This window comes from Pelecanus crispus, chromosome 13 (assembly GCF_030463565.1).
Source record: "Pelecanus crispus isolate bPelCri1 chromosome 13, bPelCri1.pri, whole genome shotgun sequence".
Taxonomy (NCBI): Eukaryota; Metazoa; Chordata; class Aves; order Pelecaniformes; family Pelecanidae; genus Pelecanus; species Pelecanus crispus.
In genome coordinates, this window is record NC_134655.1 from 6,459,101 (window position 1) to 6,480,002 (window position 20,902).

The 20,902-nt window shown below is 39.9% G+C and overlaps 1 protein-coding gene across 2 annotated transcripts in view; it reads left to right on the forward strand.

The window, feature by feature from the left end:
- TENM1 (teneurin transmembrane protein 1) overlaps positions 1 to 20,902 on the forward strand; it is a 252,595-nt gene that overhangs the window by 136,871 nt on the left and 94,822 nt on the right. Inside the window, exons 11-13 of one of the 2 annotated variants that reach the window (XM_075720809.1) lie at positions 14,776 to 14,961; positions 16,485 to 16,508; positions 19,272 to 19,418. In XM_075720809.1, coding sequence (XP_075576924.1) covers positions 14,776 to 14,961; positions 16,485 to 16,508; positions 19,272 to 19,418 — 357 coding nt within the window. The remainder of the gene's footprint in view (positions 1 to 14,775; positions 14,962 to 16,484; positions 16,509 to 19,271; positions 19,419 to 20,902) is intronic. The other variant, XM_075720810.1, reaches the window with a different exon arrangement.

The following is a 20,902-nucleotide window of genomic DNA, read 5'->3' on the forward strand; positions in this document are numbered from 1 at the left end:
AATCCATTATTATTCAGACCTTCAATGTACGGCTCAGTTGACCTGTGCAGTATGGGGGTGATTTACCGCATACATGACAAAATAATACAGTAGGATGGAAGACAGATAGTACACTATTTTAATGTCACCAGGAGTTCAGTGTAGTCAACTTTCTCCTTACTGTCTGTGGATCTTTGTTGCTTTATTTATAGGCTGTCATCCAAAATCCCTTGATGTTAATGAGTCATCTCCCTTTGAGGCATATAGGCAGTGCTTTTCAGAAAGACAAAAATCAAACTTGTGAGTACTGACTCCTCGTGTCAGGTAGAAGGGAAGCTCTGGCTAATTGAAGGTGCAGCATCAACAAACTGAACAAAAAAACCTTGTCTTCTGTTCTCAGATTGACACCTTTAACATGGAGCCTTGAGATTAAGGGAGTGAAATATCAAGAGAAAATGGATGACAGAGTTGTTCAGTGGGGCAGAGCCTTAGCTAGCAAAAATTAGTGTAACTGCAGTGATGCCACCAGTGCAATCCCAGTGTGTTTCAGGTGAGAATCCAGCCCTGAGTCACTAATTAATTGCAACACTATGTCTAAAATATTATAGACTGACAAGTAATGAAATCTGTGACAGAGCTGATGCCTCTGACATCCTGTCCTGTATTCGTTTCTCTAGACTCTATTCAGCCAAACTAGGCCAGTTTCTGTCCTCCTTACTCCAGGACATTTGTCATAATTCCACTGAATCCATTTATACCACTGAAGCAACCTAATTATGATTGGGAAAAGAATACTGGCAGTTCTTAGTCACAAAAACATTCATCCTAAAATGATTATATGGAGATAGTGTATATTTAGCATATCTATTTTTGGTTAAGCTCTCTAGCAAGATTGGTGGTAATTTTACAGAGGGTAAAAATAGATCAGCAGCCTCTTCCTTCAGTATCTTGCGAAGCATAAAACCTCCTTAAAACTGAAGTGCTTTGAAAAATGCAAAATGTTGTAATTGTTGTAAATTGATATGTGCAGAGTAGAGTAATTTAAAAATCATTAGAAGTATGCATTTTTTAAAGTAAAGTGCTTCAAAAAGAAATGAAGGCATAATACAGTATATTAATATAGTTCAAGACATCTCAAATTGGTTTCAAAATTAAACATCAAAAACTGCAACTTGAAAAAAATAATTAGGTAAAACCATTTCATCGCAATCAGAAAACTCTTCAGGTTTAGGAAATTGCAAATTATGGGTGTCAGTCATTCTGATTTGCCAAGGACAAGGGTATTCACTACAAACAACTCGCAGTAGTGAAATTAGCCTTGAAGTTTCCTCAATACGTGATGTAATGTCATGCATTTTCTATAGACTGCTCTGTTCCACGTTGGTACTTCTACTCTGTTCTCTATTTTGGACAAATCTCAAGAACTTTTTAATTACACTATAACCATCCTTCATTGGTTTGTTCTGAAGAACTGATGGACTTACTTAATTTCATCTAACTGTCCTCTTTCTTTAATTTGTGAGGAGCTTTGACTATTACTGCTCTGCTAATTAAAAGGATGATTGAAGTTTCCCCTGCTGTACATTGTCTGACATTGTAGAAAGACTTTTCTTACTACTGTATATTTCATTGAAAAGAAAAAAACGATGTGTGACTAGTTTGATTTGTATCTCCTGTAGAGTTGCAAGAGTTTGCAGAAAGATATCTGGTGAGCAAGATTTCTATTAAAAACTTAGTAGTTAAAGATTGGAACACTTAATATGTGTTGCTGGAGAATTTAAAACATGAGAAATTTAAGGCAGTGAAGAAGCACTCCAATAAAAATTAATTCTCCTGCATGTTGAAATCAGTCCAGAGGGAACCAGAAATACCTGATGTAGTCATGTATTGATTTAAGAAATAGGATAAGTCAAGGGTATGAGATATACAACGAGGAAGCTTGGGTTGTTTTTCAACTGATTGCTGCTTATTTTGCAGACGTGCCAAAAATAATGGCTCTTTCCTTCCCTTTTTCTTCCTGAAAATTAAGATTCTTAATCTATTGCTGTCTGCACCTCATTCAGCAATTATTGGAAGTATCCCTCATTCAAATATAAACATAATTTACTTAAGTCAGCTTTTGTAAATCCTGGTTTAATCCACAAAAAACTATTACTTATTCCACTGGGTGGAATCCACAGACCCAGTTTCAGATGCTTCTATCCCAGCAGCTCTCCCCTTATCCAGGAGGAAGATACCCAAATTGCTCTGGTGACAGCAATATGGTCCTGTTTATCCTACGTTCTAGCTAGCTAACGGAGACTTTCCTCTCTATGCATGGCATCGCGTCTCTATGGGGAGCCCATTGTGTCCAGGAAGTGTCCCCCTCAATGTGTTTTGTGCTAGGCCAGCTCCAGTAGATCTGTTGAGAGTAAAGCTCATTAGGATCCTTAGGCAGCACCTGTGTAAGATCATGCACATTGCGAAACTAGAGAGCTTAACATAAAGCTGCTGAGACCTCAGGTGATTATCTAGTAGCAAAACCTGGCAAATAAGTGGGACTTTCGTAGCAATTCGGGTGCCAAAGTGGTTCAAGCACCTCCAAATTAGGTAAGCTGAACAAAGGGTTTAAGGGTCTAAATTTGGGATTTAGACCTTTAAAGTAGTAAAGTGCCTGCATCCCTTTTTGTATCCCAACCTTATTGCCTACATGGTAGTCAGTGTACTAGACAGTGATTAAGAACCCTAGTAAAACAACTGACAGGATATAGTATGGAAAGGACTTTGTGCATACTCTGTGTCCAAGAAAATATCGAGATGGAAATTCTGAATATGAAAGGCTTGTACTCCACAAGAACCCTTTATAAAAGAGCTCTCTGAAGTAGAGACGTTGTGGGAACGTTCTGCTGGTGTTGTGGATGCTGCAGTGGAGGGGAAAAAATAGCCTAGATGGACAACAGAACAGTAGCGACATATAAAATCTTCAACTTTTAATTTGCTAAGCCAAGTCCAGTGATGAAACTCTGACAAGTTATCCATACCACCAGCATTTAAAGAAGGGTTCTCGTGTTAGGAGGGAGCTTCCCTTCCTCACAGCTGGAAAGGCACAAATGGGAATTGCTAGGGCAAGAGTACAAAAAAGCAGTAGAACAAGCAGAGGTTTTGTCCTTCAGTGAATTTCAGAACATCTATTATGCAAAATGTGTTGCATCAATCCCTGAAAAGCAGATATTTATAATATTCTTTATTGTCATGGTAAGAGTTCTACAAAAATAGCTGTCATTTCAATATGCTTATGCAGCAGAGTCTATGAAGTTTAGCTTACCTCTGAAAATAGGAAATTGCTATTGATAAAAGTCAAAATCATGGGAACTTTCTTTTCTCCTACATATTGCATTTTTAAGCTTTTTGATTGTGTAGATTGTTGCAAGGGTAATATATGTAGACATCTAAGGGCTTCCCAGTCTCTGCCTTCTTTAAGGACTTTTGCTTAAATGTTTAGGCTCAAATAATACTTTTTAAATAAAAACAAATTTTTAGTAATTATGCAAGAACATTTCAGTGGTGATAGAGCAAAAACTTCTTGTGCGTTGTAGCTGCAGTGTACATTTGGGCATGTCGCTCTTCAGTTTAGGAAGCCTTGGCTATTTTATAAACAGATTTTAAAAATAGTATCTATCACATTGTCATCCAAAATCATTTCCTGATGGACTGCAGCAAGCTGATTGTTCACATGGCACATTTGTATTTTCAGCTCCTACTCCAGTCACCCATGCACTCATTACAAAAATGCCTTGAAGAAGGGCGGCCAGCCTGGCGGTGCCTCTGTCAGCTCTGCGGAGTAGCGGGGTATCTTTGAGCAGTATGTGACTGGGCAGCATGTCCTGGGGATAACAGAACTGCCTCAGCAAAGCAGCGTTTGCATGGGCGAGGAGGGACCGGGGAGAAGTGATGAGTTAGTGGAAAAATGTAGGCAGCGTAGAAGGAAGAGCACGAGCAAAATAATAAAGGACACTCATTCCCTTCTTAAAAATCTACAAAGGACTACTGCAGTTGGACCACAGACACTGAGGAGTGTGATAGCAGTGCTCACTTAAAAGCCAGGGTCATGTGCCCAAGGTGCTGCTTCTCTCTGGTGCAGGAAAAATGCAAGTCATGAGCTGCATCTTTGCTTTAGTGGCAGCAAGACAGAACCGCAGCTGCCAGATGCGTGTTGCTATTTCTGTTAGTGCTGCTGACACAGGGGAAGTTATGGTTTATTTACTGGGAGCTGCTTCATCTCGCTCTGTACTCATCTTCACAAACGCAGCAACGAACACAGAAATGTTTGCTCCTTGTCCGTGTAAGCAGCATTCGTAGTCAGTCACTGAGCACTCTATGACTTTTGCTAATTGAGGCTGCACTCCTTGCTTTTGTGCAAGAGCTTGTTATGCCTGGCTGTTGAGTTTCTCCAAGAAACTGCTTATTTGTGCTAAAAAGAGAGGAAGCAAGGCCAGCCTCTTCAGCTGATTTTGCTTTTGACTGTGAAACAGAGATGTTACATAGAAGCATGACCTTTAATTTCTCATACTAGTCGTTAAAGTGATATAAATTGTCTGTTGGGAACACAGACAGAGTTCCTAAGGCTTATTTTAGTTGATCCACTGTTTCTGTCTGTCCATGTAGTCTGGTTCTTCCCTGAAAAAAAAAAAAAAATGTAAAAATGGAAGTACGTCCTTTTAAAAGCATCCAGTCCATGTGTTTTGATGTAGATTCTGCAAGTCACTATCCCCTTGCCTTCCAAGCGCCAACTCTGGCTGATTTGGGCAGCAATGGCATCTATGCCATTGTGGGGCTGCCATTGCTTTTACACAGGTGAATCTGAGTAAGTGTTCCTGTAATATGTTGAGTAGTAGTACCTGTGCCCACCTTTTCAGCACTTTGAGCCCTTCAGAGAGATGATAAGTAAAATATATCTTCATTACTGAAGTTGGCAGGTACATCTATACAGAGCACATGACCTGGGTGTGGTAAGCACTTAATGGAGCAATTTTTGTGAGTGTGCCCGTACTCAAAGGTCATCCTGTAAGCTAATGAATTAAAGATGGTGCCTACTCTTTGCAAATAGTGCTTAAATAAATCATTACTTCTTTACTGAATATTACTAATCAAATTTACTAATTAAATAATTGTGGGAGACTATGCTCTGAGCAGAGCCCTAGTCAGTGTTAATAACAGTACTTCTGTGTATCATGAAAGATTTAGTGCTTATATAAAGACATATCCTGATCCACTCAGGCAATCTGGCGAACCTTTGTTGAAAATAGGTGTCTCAAAATCTTTATTTTCTTTTGATGCTGTATTAGTTCAGGCTGTACCTGTGAGACAGCTTTATTAAACGTACCTACTGAGCCATCTCTTTGCCTGTTTCCTTTTTCCCTACAAAGCCATTTGGTTGCTCTCCATGTTTCTCATTGTTATCATAGGCCTCATGCCTTTCCTGATTCTCATGGTCTGTCACTTACTCAGCAGGTTTCCCATTTTTCCTACACAACTGGCTTTTCAGCCCAAGGAACTGTGGATTGCATTTTCCCCTCTGTGAGTGAACACAAAGGCATAGCTTTCATCTCACTCATTACTGCTCACAATAGATTGTTCTGGACTGCTTTCTTACTAGTCTCCTGATCAAATAAAATATCGAACAAGGTAGACGTTGCACGGCATTTCCTTTTGTGGTTCTCAGTGTATTGTGAAGGATTTCAGAGCTTGTTAGTCAGAGTATGAATCTCTAGTGACGACTGTAATCTCACTGCTTTACAACATGTGCAACTTGAAATCAAACAGTGGAGACAAATTATAAAACAGGAACAAATTTGACAAGGAAATGCTACATTTACTTGGGAAACACGGTATTTAAAAAATGTCCTGGTCAGAATACTGTGTGGTTCTCCTCACCCTTGTATCAGTCTAATCTTCCTTCCTATTAGGTTACACTTCGGCTCATTTATTTTAAACATTTCCCACAAAGGTCTTGTCCGACCTGCCAACCTGTATCATCTCTAAGAAAGAGACAGGTTTCGCAGCTGAAGTCTCTTGCGTGGCAAGCACAGCCTAATTGTATTCTGCTTTACACCAGTCCTATGGCTGGGTAAACAGAGATATACCCAATGGTAAATGAGTAATCCTTTTCAGTGGTATCAATTTTGCAGAGCTTTGGCTGCCCGAAATGAAATATCCGTTAGTATGTTTACCATTACCAGGCCAGATTCATCAGGCGGTATTGATTACATTTTTGCACTGTAAAAATACCATTTTGAACCACAGCAAAATCAATAAAGGGTGAGGTTTTTTTATATATATACAAATTGGATTTGGATCAGGAAGAAAATATTCTTCATCAGGTGAAAAATAAAGCTGAAAAAAAGTGTGATGAAAGAAGGGGAAAAAGTTTCTCTGTCGTTTCCCCCGCCTCTGCTGTATTGGCCCTTTGGACCTTTCTGTCAGTCCCCTGATTACTTTTCTACACAAATAAGTTTTCAAGCAAATTGAGGCTCCCGGTTTGGAAAAGATACTTTCAAATAGGTGTAGCATTATCAGAATCTATGGGTTTTTTTAAAAAAAATGCAATTACACTGATATATTTTGAGATACACAATAATGTTAATGGCAGCCTTCCTACTAGAAGTCAGAAGAGCTATTTATAGAGTACTTGATGCATTGGAAGTAAGTTCAATGAGATGATGGTAGGATTATTTCCAGAAAGCAATTACAACCGTCACTAGATTGGTGGTGAAACACTCTGAGTAACAAACAGTGAGGATATGGTATTTTAGTTCCAGTGGTTTTATTTTATGCGTTGTGGCCTGTGGTAAGAAGATAAGGAAGGTAGGTAGATACCTGTGAGGCAACACATCAGAAATGTTTTCTGCATAAAGCTTACAGTAGAAAGGTCTAAAATGAAACAACGTTTGGAGAATGGAGAAGTTTTGGAGAAGTTTTGCCTTTGGTAGAAATAGTTGATCATTGTGTGGTAATTTTGTCTGAATTATCCCAAATAATAGTCAGGGCTGTGTGAAGTTTAGATTGCCCCATTTTGTTGTGAAGACAGTGACTATTCACTAGTACTTTTCTGCAACTCTTTTCTCTGTGAGGAAGACCCGACCTCCTGAAGTACCTCATTGCCTCCCGATAAAACACCTCCTGGGATAATGCAGTTCATAACATGAAGAGGAGCACCAAGATCAAACCTTTATTCAGTTAGAGTGATTTCAGCTGTGCTATTTTTCACTTGCCAGTGAGACCACCCAAAAGCTTATTTACTGGAATCGCTAATTTATTTCATAGCAAAACCAATTGATCTACTGAAGAGAAAGTAAGAAACAGGCTATCAGTCATGCAATCATGAGGGAAAGGGGGTACTTAATACAAGTCCAAGTAATAGAAGACATCAAGAAGACGCAAGAAAAGAATTATATTTAAGGAGTTTAAGGAATGCCCACATGTTTATGTAATGCACAGAAAACTGTAAATAGTTATAAAATCTTAGGAGCTTCTTTAATATCGTTCAGAGCCAGAAATGAGAGCAAATTCAATTTGGAGTAGGACCTGTTTTCTCCTCGAGAATTTTTCCAAAATCATTCCTCTTCTGCTTAACATAGCTTTATGTGCTTGCTACAGTTTCTTGCTTCATGACAGCGTCAGAAAGGATAAATATCAAGAGCTGAATAAATTTAAACATTCTAGTCTGATAACAGACTCAACTGAGGTTGAGTGAGATGAATCTCTTTGTCTCTTGCGTTGGGATAGGGCACCAAGTCCCACTTTGTGCAATTGCAGAATCTTTGGAAATGACTGTGGAAATTATTTTGGAGGTATGCATGAGAACAAATGCAAAGCAATAGTTTTGCAGTGTTCGTGTAATTAACATTAAAGTGTTGCTTTGAATTTATTCACACAAATATAAAAAACCACTCAAACTCACAAATTGTTGTGGTATTGCGAGATGATCTTTAATATATTTCATTGTCGGATGTAAGCATGCGATGCATGGAGAGAAGGACAAGAAGTATTGCAGCAAGAGAAATTTAGATTGAGAGAATATTTGTCTGTGAAGATAGTCTGGTGGTGGTATGGATTACCTAGTCCTGTTGTAGGTTCTTTGTTGCTGGGAGCTTTTAAGGGATGCCGGGTATGATTTCATTTGGAACAAGGAAGAACAGATGATTATGTGAGGTCCTTTGCACCTCTATTTTCTATAAATCTACATTAAAATAGGTAAATTGGGTTAAACGCATAGCTACATGTCAGAACCGTGTGTTATTTTATTATTCTGACAGTAGAGCAGTACAGGCTTTTTTTTTTGGCTTTTTTTTTTTTTTTTTTTTGCCAAGCAGTTGTCAGTCATTCAGTGATGATCTATCATATTGATTTATTTTTGATTGTACCAAATTTCATATAAAGTTCTATGGCATTTTCCCATCAAGTGTTGCTTGGTGGTGGGGAGGGTAGGCAGAAGGTGTAGCAGTAATTGTTGGGGAATGCACCTTTGCTGCCTTTTCCCCGCAGGAACCTGATTTCTGTCTGCCTGAGGAAACATGTTCATGCAACCTGGCAGCTGACAGCCAAAGACTTCAAAATTAATGTTTTGCAGATACTTCCAAGTCCCTTTGATTTCCAGCTCGGGCTTGAAGAGCAGGTGCCACTGAATACTGGCATAGCCCACATAATACTTCTATGTTGCCTCTGTAGAAAAACTGTCCCTAGCTTGACAGTTTATTGGCATAGCTGTGGTTGGCTAAGAATGTAAAAAATTGCACACCTAACTGACATACTGTGACGCTGTTGGAGAAGCCTAGATTAGATGCAGTTATAACATCCAGATTGCCAAAGGAGTTTATTTAAATCGGGAACTAATATAAGCTGTACCATAAAAATAACACCCCTTCTAGTACAGATATGTAAGACTTGGTGTCTACATTAAACCTCTATAGCACATTCTCTCAGGTAACCTTCTCCAGTGGGGACAACTTTCCATTAGGTTTTACTGAAAAAAAAATAGCTCAAGTGCTTTTGAAACTCCTAAAACTTTACATTTTTTTAACTTTTTTTTTGTGGTGTAAAAAATTATATTAATAAAGTCAGTTGCTGAAAATGAAAGCTAGAACAGAGTTGTCTCCAGGACACAGCAGGAAGATAATTTAAAAAGCCCAGGAACATTGTTGAAATTATCATGCAAGCTTATTAAATGCAATGTATATTTAAATTGAAAAAACTTCCTTTTATTAGGCCTAGATAGGTGATTTTTTGCTGCCTCCAGCAGTTAAGCTTATTGGGTGAAAGTCAGGATAGATTAATTTCTGATCTTTATGGAAAACCACTTATTAAAAAATGGATAGCAAAATTATGAATATGATACTTAAGGTTTAGACTGTCTGTAGAACAAGACTCACCACTGAACATGAAGTAAAGTAAAATAAAAATCTTTTTGTAGTATTTGACCACTTTTGTTTATGTATAGTTTTGTATTCTTAGCATGATTTTCTAAGGGTTATTTCTGAAACGTCGAATTAACATTAAAATCTTCCCTTATCATTACAAATTATAAAATATTTAGCTTTAATTTCCCTTTTCATATCACATAAGTAGAAACTTATTATAAAACACATTTGAAAGAACTCATTGTTGACTTAGGTAATTAAGATGAAGAGTGTGGAGTGAATTTTTAATGCTTTTTAGATTAGCTCAGGAATGATCAACATATTTGTCTCCTCCTCAAGAATATGTACAAATAATGCTTCACAGCTCACATTTGCCTTCTTCCAAGAAAATGCGCATTCAGAATTAAGGACATGTCAGTAAAAATTCTAGACTGAGTTGAACATTTTTCAAGTCTCTTACATCTAAGGACGCTGAATTTTAGATTTGATAAAGACTGTGTTTCGTGAAAGTCTGTAAGAAACTGCAGGGGTCGGCTGAGGCCAGCTCCCAGCAATTTGCCAGCACGTTGCTTGCAGTGAGCCTGCACAGCTGAGCTTTTTTTAAATAAGGAAATTAACTTTCCAGCCCTACACTTAGAGAAGCTTGTTTTGATTACAAAGTGTACAGGTACAGAAACCGAAACAAGGCCGTGAATTACTGTGAATTAGTGTGACTGTTGGTGTCGTGGGAGCCATGAAAATCCACGCCTACTGAGGATCTGGACTGTTAGCCACATACCAGCCTTCAACCCGCCTCGCTGCGCAAGATCTGCCTAGAGCTCAGGCAGGCAATCTGGGCAGGCATATATCCCACTAAACAGTGGCAAAGAGGGGTGGGAGAGAAGAGGTGGCTTCTATGCAAGCCTACAAGCCTAAACACCAACACAGTTGAGGGACTTCATGAATTGTGTGTGTTGCACTGTACGTTGTGAGAATGAGTGGCAATTAATATCACAGCATAACGAAAGGCTTGTGGTAGAATACCCCTGAGTTGACTCTTCTAATCCAAACTGTAACCTCTTGTCACCTGCCTCCCTTCTTACCTTAAGCAGGTCGCCTCCCCCTTGCCCTTGTCCTTTGCAGTGTCTGCTGGCACTTGTGGCTCCTCAGCAGGACGGTCCCCGTCCAGGCTCTGACCTGCATCTCCTCCCTTGCCCTGCCTGTGTTGCTTCTTTGATCCCTCAGTGGGCTGATTGAGCTCAGTGAGCTGTCAGATATTAACTCGGGAAAATAAAGTGAATAATCATCTGCCAGTTTCATGATCTGCATCAGCTCACCACAGTTTCAGATTCCAGACAGAGCCAAGAGATGGATGGAGAGGAGGGGGAGTGGAATAGCTGTTTCAGTCAGAGGAGACATCTTTGGCTGTCTCAACTGCTGCACCTACCCACAGCCCAAAGCCCTTGCCCCGCTGTGCTGGCCCCTCATGGAGTACCCACTGCATTTTGGGGTCCTTCTGAGTCCTGTAGGACCAACTGCCATGGAAGGGGGAAGATGCTCCATTGAACAGAACAGTTGCATGGTGTCTGACTTGCTGTCTGAATTCAGTGCCGTCTGAATTTTCACATCAGCTTCGTTTGAAGCTATTTACCTATTTCAAGTTATTGTATTGTTTCCCATTGCATTCAGTCACTGTCCGCTCACTCGAGTATCTAATTTTGTCTAGTCTGCCGTGGAAACCCAGTGTCTCAATACAAACACAAATGCTAATGTGGCTCCTGCTATGCTGATATTTCTGTACTTGTTTATCTACGGGAGGAGCTAAGGAATATTTTGCATTTAAAAACAGGACAACCTGAACTGATAATGCTTTTTTTTTAATCTTAGTTGTTTGAATTAACTGTGGATTAAAGCTGCAGGTACTATCAGGGCATTAATAGGATGATGTTAGGTTTGATTTCCCTTGCTTTGCATGAGAAGTCTGGGGAGGATCTTCGATTTGCATGGCAGAAGAATACGTTATCACAGTAAACAGCATTTCTGAAGCCTCATATTAAATCACCGAAACAAATGTAAGTCTCAACATTGGCCTCAGTGACCGTAAAGTATGAGTGGGCTGAGCAGCAGGACAGCCGGGGTAACTGAGGAAAGTGTCTGATCCAAACTAAGAAACAGGTTTTGTTACATCTGGTGCTTACAGAATTGGTTTTGATTTGTATCAAAGAAGATTCACATTAAATATAATTAAATAAAAGCATTACTAAAAGGAAAGGCAAGAGCTACGTAAGATCATTCCGGCATTTCTTCGCCGGAACAGGTTTGAGACACACTTTTTTTGTAACACTTTTTACTCGGTTACTGTGCCCTGAAATGCTGGCAGAAATGAGGTGTGAAAACTGAATAACTGGGCACAGGACAACTAACCAAATGTTTCCTATCACACAGAGCCAGTCTGGTGTCCAGAACTTGTGCTGTGGTGCTGTGTTTCCAAGACAGTGTGGTTGGGATAGAGGAAGCCACCGTATTCCAATAGGCAAAAAATAAAGGCAAATTTGTCTGGCTGTGTATGATCTCATGTGAGTGAAGACTATATACTGACTGGCCTAAGGTATTTTTTGATGAGATAGGAAATCTTGTATCTCCACTTCATTAATCTGATCAAATTTATGAGCTTAAATAGTGTTTAAACATTTTATTCCTTGTGTGAAATGCGGGGAAAACAATGGAAAACTTTCAAACATTTTAAGATCCATTTACTTTTGGGGTTGTAAAATAGGAATATGTGCAAGATCTATGTCCCTATGGTAGGGATGTGCCTACATTGCCTTCGGCTCCATGCTGCTATTTCTTTTGTGTGTTTGGGAGATGAGTTTGTCACGATTAGACTGCTGGGTGACGGCCAGAGGTGAGGCAGGCATGCATGCCATGTGTGGGAATGTGTTGAAGGTTTTCCACAGCTGGTTCTTTGATTTGTTTACAGACAGGGAAGTGGTGGGAGCTGCTAGAGCTGCTGACATGATGGAAAGCTTTATGTGTCACTTTGTTTCCCCACTGCAGCCATTCCAGCCTACGCTGCCATTTCTGTATACTGATGCCTACAATATACCTTGAAGTTTTGGTATCAGTTGAACTAAGCCAGTCCCACAACTGCAAAAAACTATGTGGCAGAGTCTCAATCCAGAAGTCTCTTCTCTTTTGAGAAGAGGCTCAAAACCCATCTACTCCACTTACCCCAGCATAGTGTAAGCTACAGAGTATTTCTTAAAATCCTCTTAACCGTCTTTACCACTTGGAGTAAAATAACAAAGCAATAATTATAATGAACTAGAGGGAGATCAGGAGAGATCAAAGGCATCCCTCTAGCAGCCTAAGTCCTTGAAATAGCAGGTAATTTGTTAGGTTTAATTCTCAGGAGTTAGCCCATGCCCCAAGCTGTACCACCAGTGGTCCTCTGCCAGTCTGGCCCGGGGGTGATTCTTTTGTGATCCCAGATCTGGTGGGATCAGTTTACTTCCTGATCGTAGGAGCAAGTATTTGGGTGAGTTCAGTACCAACGAAATAACAGAGCAAGTCCCCCCTGTAGTCCTCTGAGTGGTCTCCCAGGTTTCCAAGTAACAAAACAAAAAAGCCAAGCCAAATTATGCAGCAAGGCGGAAGAAATCCTTCCCAGTACCTGCAGGCAGGCAGTCCAAGGCATGAAGCATTAGATTAATACATGATCAGCAGGCAGCAATCAAGTCTTTCTAAGGGATAATGCCCCAGGCTCAGCACAGTTTTTTGTTTGAGTATAGCAGAGCAGTCTCTTTCCTTGTCTTATAAACTCTTTTTGCAGGAATATCATCAGATAATTATGTTTATCTTGTACTCCAGTATAACGCAAGTCCTTGTCTGAATAGTAAAATTAATTATTTTTTATGTAGCTGATTCTGACTTCCTCAAGACAGTACTTCACAGTTGCTTTTACTGAATTTTATCCTAGGTTCTTTACCATGCCTTCTGCTTCTGAAGGTGATTTTGAGTTTGACCACGCTCTTCCAGTTTGTCACTCGCCGATTCTCTCAATTGCGCCCTGTGCCATCACCCCGGCTGTTAACAAAAATAAAGGCTACACTCTAACTTGAGACAGAGCCGGGCACGTCTGCGATGTCACTGTGCAGTTCTGTTTCTGTGCTGTTTTTTGCTTTGTGTTAAACTGATGGGAATTGATAAGATTTCAATTTAAACTTTAAGAACTTTGCTTGGTGTATATACAGTGACAGCATTTGTCACTACAAATGCTTTTAAGAATGTTTATATACAATAGTTCCAAGATATAAATTATCATTGTTTAAAATCTGTCAAAGGAAAAATCTTGCCACAACTAAATATGTAACACTGACATTTGAAATCAGAGCAAACACGATTATTTGGCTTAAACTTGTAGTGCTATCAGCTGCTTTCCGAGAGGAAGAAGGAGGAAACATTTCTGTGGCAGGTTAATTGCAGAATAACAAGCAAATTCTGTCTCTTGACACTAATTATTCTAAATAAATTCAAACTACATGGAACCTTTTTATAATGAAGCCATTCTTTTCACAGAACAACTTTAGTCTAAGTGGAAGTAGAACTGCAATTGGCATATTGTGATGTATTGAAACAATTCAGGACTTTCATTCCACTTCACCATAAGTGGTGTTCTGCAGTGCCCAGGTAGAGAAATTGTTCTGAGTGCAATGAAGGAGGTGCTCCCGTCTTCCCAAAACAGCTTTTCTGGTTTCTTAGCAGTTGACTCGTGAGCATCAGGATGGAAAAAAAGTTTTAATCCTTGAAAGCCATTTTAGAACTAGGCAGATCTGCGTGGCCTGTAAGTCATATAATATTGTATACTGCCGTCAGAGTGGGGTGCTTGCTCTTCTTCTGTCTCACTGTTACCTTTCTGGTGGCTCTTCGGTAAGTGAAGGCCATTTTACCATCACTACAAATGTCTGACTATCTCAAAGACTTTTGCTTGTATGTATTGAATGTGCCACTTAATCCTGTAATTCAGCTCACTTGCAATATTTGAGTTAATAGATTTCAGAACTGAGCCAGTGAGACCTGGGAACAGACATGGCATGCTGTTATTAAGGGCCTCAGCTGAAATCAGTCAAAAGATGTGAACTTCTTTGCATCATTGTTTGTCTGGTTTAGACCCATTCCCCTACCATATGCAAAGCCATCATTTTTGCAGTCCCCACCCCAAACAAATAAATGATCTTGCAAGTAACTGCTAAAGAAGGAGGCGGCCAGATTGTTTCAGGTCTGTACTGGGTGATGAAATGCCATATTTGATCCAATTCATGAGTGCTATTAGTATAGAGGTGATTAAATTTAGTATCGGTGCAAAGTCTATTCACAGTAGGAAACTGCTGTTTCACATTATGTATTTTTTTATCCTGTGCAGAGCTATGTACCCTGGACTGTGGCAGCCATGGTGTCTGTTCGAGAGGGATATGCCAGTGTGAAGAGGGCTGGGTGGGACCAACCTGTGAAGAACGTACCTGCCACTCTCACTGCGCTGAACACGGCCAGTGCAAGGACGGGAAGTGTGAGTGCAGCCCTGGATGGGAAGGGGACCACTGCACCATTGGTAAGGGCATTTTGTACCTCTAGAAATAAAATACATAAAATCTTAACCTGTCACACAAAGATCTGCCATAGGCATCAGTCTGATTCAAGTAATTTTGGAAAAACAGAGACCCAGAAGCAGGCCAGGTATAAAAAGGTGCGTCTGCACCGATGGTGCACCCTGCTTGTCCCACAGAATAGCAACCCAGTGCTGCTTTCTGTTTAGAGGAAATAACACTGATGGGTTAAGTTTTTAAAAAACACACAAAAGAAGGAGATATCAGTCCTAACATGTCTTTGGGTTGTGTTCATAAGTGAACTTCGAGTCAGGAAGGAAAAAAATGTTTAAGAAATAGAAGGTGTTGAGGGGATGAAGCTATTATTCAGCTTAAGTAATTCTTGCATTAAATTTCTTGCCTTCATGTCTGAGGATTTACATATTTTACTTACTACTAGAGGTGGTTTTTCTATAGCTGGCTTCTGACAATATTCCTAATAAGGTAAAGGTTTCAGATCTTTTTAGAAGTCATTACTCTCCTATACAAATGTAACAGTTATGTTTTTAATGAAATACAACAGATTTTTGCAAAGTCTAATAGTGTTTGTCCCTAAAATGTCCCAGAGCATGATTATTCATAAACATTTTAATTGTTTATAATAGCAGGGTATCTAACTTTCAGAGGTAAGCAGCGTAAGCTTTCATGCTTGCTTCCTGAGAAAAAAGTAGAGTGTTTTATCTTTATCTTGATCATTTTAAGACAATTCATTCACTGGCTCTAAAATTTACTAAATCAGATTTGCTAAATCAAGAATTAGGTTTGTGAAGGAGGAACGGCCTGATTTTCTAAAGATTGTGTAAAGCAAAAGAGGAGGCTGAGGGGAGACCTTATCGCTCTCTACAACTACCTGAAAGGAGGTTGTAGTGAGGTGGGTGTTGGTCTCTTCTCCCAAGTAGCTAGCAATAGGACAAGAGGAAATGGGCTTAAGCTGCGCCAGGGGAGGTTTAGACTGGAAATTAGGAAAAATTTCTTTACGGAAAGGGTGGTCAGGCATTGGAACAGGCTGCCCAGAGAGGTGGTGGAGTCACCATCCCTGGAGGCGTTTAAAAAACGGGTAGATGTGGCACTTCGGGATATGGTTTAGTCTGGTCTACCCTTGATTAGTCTAGAGTGGGCTTGGTAGTGTAGGTTAATGGTTGGACTGGATGATCTTAAAGGTCTTTTCCAACCTAGATGATTCTATGATTCTATGATTCTATAAATGCAGAAAAGGACCAAATTCATTAAAAAGATCAATAGAGCTGCTCTTCACACTGTAGGCACCGCCAGGTATGGCCCAAGCTGTCCTCTGCATGCTTGTCATCAAATGGAGAACGATCACATACGCAATGTTTTGATCCCTGTAGCAGGAATAGACCTGACTGCAGTAAGAGGGAGACGCTTTCTAGCTAACCAACAGGTGGCAAGCCATAAGCAAATGGTGTCTGTATTTTCATTTGGGTACAGAAGTTCAATCCATCTCAGTTTTGTTCTTTTCTTTTTTAAGCTCACTACTTAGATGCTGTTCGAGGTAAGTTTTTTCATATCAGCATTGCGAAAGAATAATGAAAAGATACAAAAGAATTGGGAAGGGAGTGTTTTGTGTTACTTGTTTTGTCTGAGCTTCTGTACTGCTAAGTTGCCAGAATAGATAGAACATTTGTTTATGGAGATATAGATATACGTACACACACAGAGGGACAGAGATTTACAGAAGAAAATGCAGTTTTTCACAAATAATGTGCGCAACTCATTTGCAAAGTTGTAGCAATGTAAGCATGTTTTATGTGGCCATCTGATGTGCTATGTTAGGCAAATCAGTGTTTTGCTCTTGCTTACCATTCCAAAGTAATGCCAGAGCTGAGGGCTTGCTCAAAGAACTTTGTGTTGATCCTGTCTTCCATGAGAACAAAAATTTTCTTTTTCTTTTTGTCATTTGTGCTTGAAGTAAGTTTCTTTTGATAGAGAAGTACACTTTTTTAAAAGCTGTCTATGCTAGATGTGATATAGTTCTCTTCAAATCATTTGATACAAGAGTTAAATTTTATGTTGTTTTGTGTCTGGTGCTGTTCATTTGATTTCCATGCCTTGCCGCAGGTCCTGCTTCTTCATGTCAGCGCAAGTACCTTCCCCGAGTTTGGCAGCAGTCCCTCAGTCCTAGCCATGCTGTGCAGAGCAATGATGCACATTGCCCCTTGCAAAAATGTTGCTAGCTGAAATATCAAACTAACCAATATTCCAGAAAGACCTGGGCGTTTATTTTGTACTTATTATTTTATTTCTTCAGAATTAGATAATAAAATCATGTGGGCATTCATTTGATTACATTTATAGTCTTAGAGGATAACCACACACAGCAGCAAAATGTAATCATGTACAAGAAATGACTTAACTCAGCAGGACAGTGAATTGAAGTGGAAAAAAATCCCTGTTACCCAGAACAGCTCTCACATCCTGCCCTTTCCCCCAGCTCCCTGAAAGAGGCAAATAATTGGCTTTTATAGTATATCTGGTGGTTGCCAACCTCATGCTATGTTAGAGCAGCAACTTCCAGAATTCCAATGTGAGAAAACGGTGCCACCCATCTCCAGCTCTTCCGAGCAAGAAGGTCAGACTCTCCAATCTCCCTATTTGCAGATGTGATTGATAAACCGTGTTGAGGGCGAGAAGGAGAGAGATGATGTGTCAAGTGTAAAGTTGCCAGGAAATGTGCTGCATGCTGGGCTGTAAGTCACTACCTAACAGACCAGTCATACAGATTTTCTGACTCTCTGGTTGGCTCCTCCAAAGTCCTTTTGGAGCATCTTGGGGCTGCCAAACACATATGCAGACTGAGTCCTCTTCTTTGTTCCTCAAAAAAAAAATTCTGTCTGATAACACATAAGTGTTGAAGTTCACTACCAAGTACAGAAGGCCTTTCGGTTCCTGTATGTCCATGCTGGCAAGAAGGAAGGAGCCCTCTTAGAAGGGATGCCACTTGCGCTGCTAAGCTTATTGCTGAGCTTTATCCATTGTCCTTTGGCTCCACGTGTGACATGGTGAGGATTTGACAAATGTCTGAGCTGGCACTCATCTATGCAAGCAGATGGATGTGAGTGTACACATCCAAGAGACAATTGCTCTCTCACTCTTATAGGCAAGAGATCTAGCTGAGAATGTCAAAATTACTATTGATTCAGAGCTTACAAATATATAATCCAGAGGATGCTACAGTCATTGTTCCAGTTTTGATCTAGATTCAGAGCCACTAAAGGGCAAGTGTTTGTCATATTTGAATCAGCTATAATGTGAAGGAAGTGGAACTGGACATTGGAAGGAAATGCTCCCTCATTCGCCTTCTGTGGAAAGAGTTGTATTGTGATATAAATTGAATTGGCTTTTTCTCAGTCAGCTGAGTACTTATGAACAAAATAAAAAGGTTACCTCCACTCCCTGCAATGTGTAGGATTATGTCCACAAATGCCAGATTGTCATTTACACAGTATTTGCCATGTATATCTTTGATATAAACGTTGTTTACGTGTATGTTTATGTATACTCTCTGGAGCATGGAGCCTGGAGAAGAGAAGACTGTGGGGAGACCCTGTTGCGGCCTTTCACTACTTAAATGGGGCCTATAGGAAAGATGGGGACAATCTTTTTAGCAAGGCCTGTTGTGACAGGACAAGGAGTAATGCTTTTAAACTAAAGGAAGGTAGATTTAGACTGGGTATAAGGAAAACATTTTTTACAATGAGGGTGGTGAAGCACTGGAGCAGGTTGCCCAGAGAGGTAGTGGAGGCCCCATCCCTGGAAACATCCCAGGTCAGGTTGGACGGGGCTCTGAGCAACCTGATCTGGTTAAAGCTGTCCCTGCTCCCTGCAGGGGGGTTGGGCTGGATGATCTCTAAAGGTCCCTTCCAACCCAAAGCATTCTGTGATTCTATGGTTCTATGATATACCTTCCTTTGTGATCTACAGCTTATTTATTTATTAGTAGAAAAAAAGATGGACACAGCAGACTTTAAATATCTTCTTACAAGTTTACGCACTTTTTTCCTGCACATAAAATACTACACACTAAAAAAATGCTCATTCCTCACTGAAAAATTACTTTTGGGCAAGCAAAGGGAGGAACCAGGATGGGATCTTTCCGTATTTGGCCAAAAATACAAATGGCTTGCAAGGGACCTGTGATCATTTGAAGGCAGCAAGTATAATACTATGTGAAAGAATGTTGAAGAATAATTGCAACTGTAAAAGAAGAGAAGAGAACTCCTCCATGAAGACTTCTTTTTTACATTTTCTTTTCTAGATGGCTGCCCAGGTCTCTGTTATGGAAATGGGAGGTGCACTCTTGATCAGAATGGATGGCACTGTGTTTGTCAAGTGGGCTGGAGTGGCTCGGGATGTAACGTTGTCATGGAAATGGTGTGTGGAGATAACCTGGACAATGATGGAGGTATGATACATAATTCATGTCTCTTTGTTTATTTGTCACATGCTTGATGGTCATTTGAATCTATAGTTTTGGCATATGTTTTCGTTTTTATCATGGAATGTCAATGTTTGTCTGTTTGCTCAAGACAGTTGTTCCACTGACTTCATCTGAAGCAGTGCAGTGAGGGAACAGACCCTTGTGCTAGATGCTGTTCAAGGAGAAATTGTGTATGTGCCATACCTATCATCCCAGTACTTGATTCTTTTCTACAGGGAAAAAACCACCATGTAACAAGTAATTACTCGGTCTCCTTTCCACTGTAACTGATAAGTCCATCCTCTATTTCAGAAAAGACAGCCAATGGATACCCAAACGAAAAAACCTCTGTGCCTGTCAAAATGCATCCAGAGTCTTATGTTAGTATTAAATGAATACATTTGCAAGCATAAAGCATACACTTAGAAATCCTTTTTTAACATTAATCTCTTTCTTAATGTTACCACTGAGACACAGCACAGTTCTTGCAATTATCTGGACCTACATTTGAACAATTGTTGAGTAAGCTAGTACAGAAAGTATGCAGAAATCATTTTTGAGAGTACCGTAAGCAGAGCCCTGTACTAAAATAATCATTCGCTCTTTTCCACCAGTTGAACCAGGGCATTTGGCACTGGGTGCTCCCTGTCTCAGACCTCTGTAGTCTTGATTCATCCTAAGGCTGTGTAAGTTTTAGGTTTGCTGGGAAAAACATAGTTCTTTCATAAGTTAGTCTCTGCCTCCTTTCCAGTAGTTCATTCTAATACACGAGCAAGTGCATTTTTTTCAGGAAAAACATCCAGATTCTGTTTCAAACTTATCAGTGGGAGAAAAGCCACAACACTCCTCACTGATTGTTCTCAGAGTTAATTATTTTTCCTATCTATTTTAGGAATACTCATTTACTGGACAGTCAAGAAGGACTTTCCTCTCCTTTACTTACTATCATCCTTTACTGTGTGCTTGCCCCCATACTTGGAGCTGTGCAGCTTTCTCATTCAGACTGTGAATACATCTGCCCCAAGCACAGTTACATTTTTTTTTCCTTAGATTGTACACTGAGATATATCGAAATGTATATTATTGTGTCACGCTTACGGACTATCTCAGTGTCTTGGCTAAGATCTCATACCCCACTGTAGTGTCAAACCTTAATATAATGATTGTCTATTTTCTTTCAGGTCATTGATAAATTAAGCTTGATTTAGGGCCAAGAACTGAGGTCACTGTGGGACCTCAATAGAAACATTCTGACTCAGTGATGATTCCTCATTTACAGACATATTTTGAGACCTTCTGATTCTGTATCCTGTGGGCTCGAAGACCATGCTGTCCTTTGGCAAAGGCTTCCTCGTTTCTGAACCCCATTCAAAATCACCTTATTCCTCTCTTATCCTTCCTTTTCCACCTTATTTTCAAGACATCTAACAGCCATCTCTGCCCACTCTCTCTGCTCTTCGGCGCTGGTT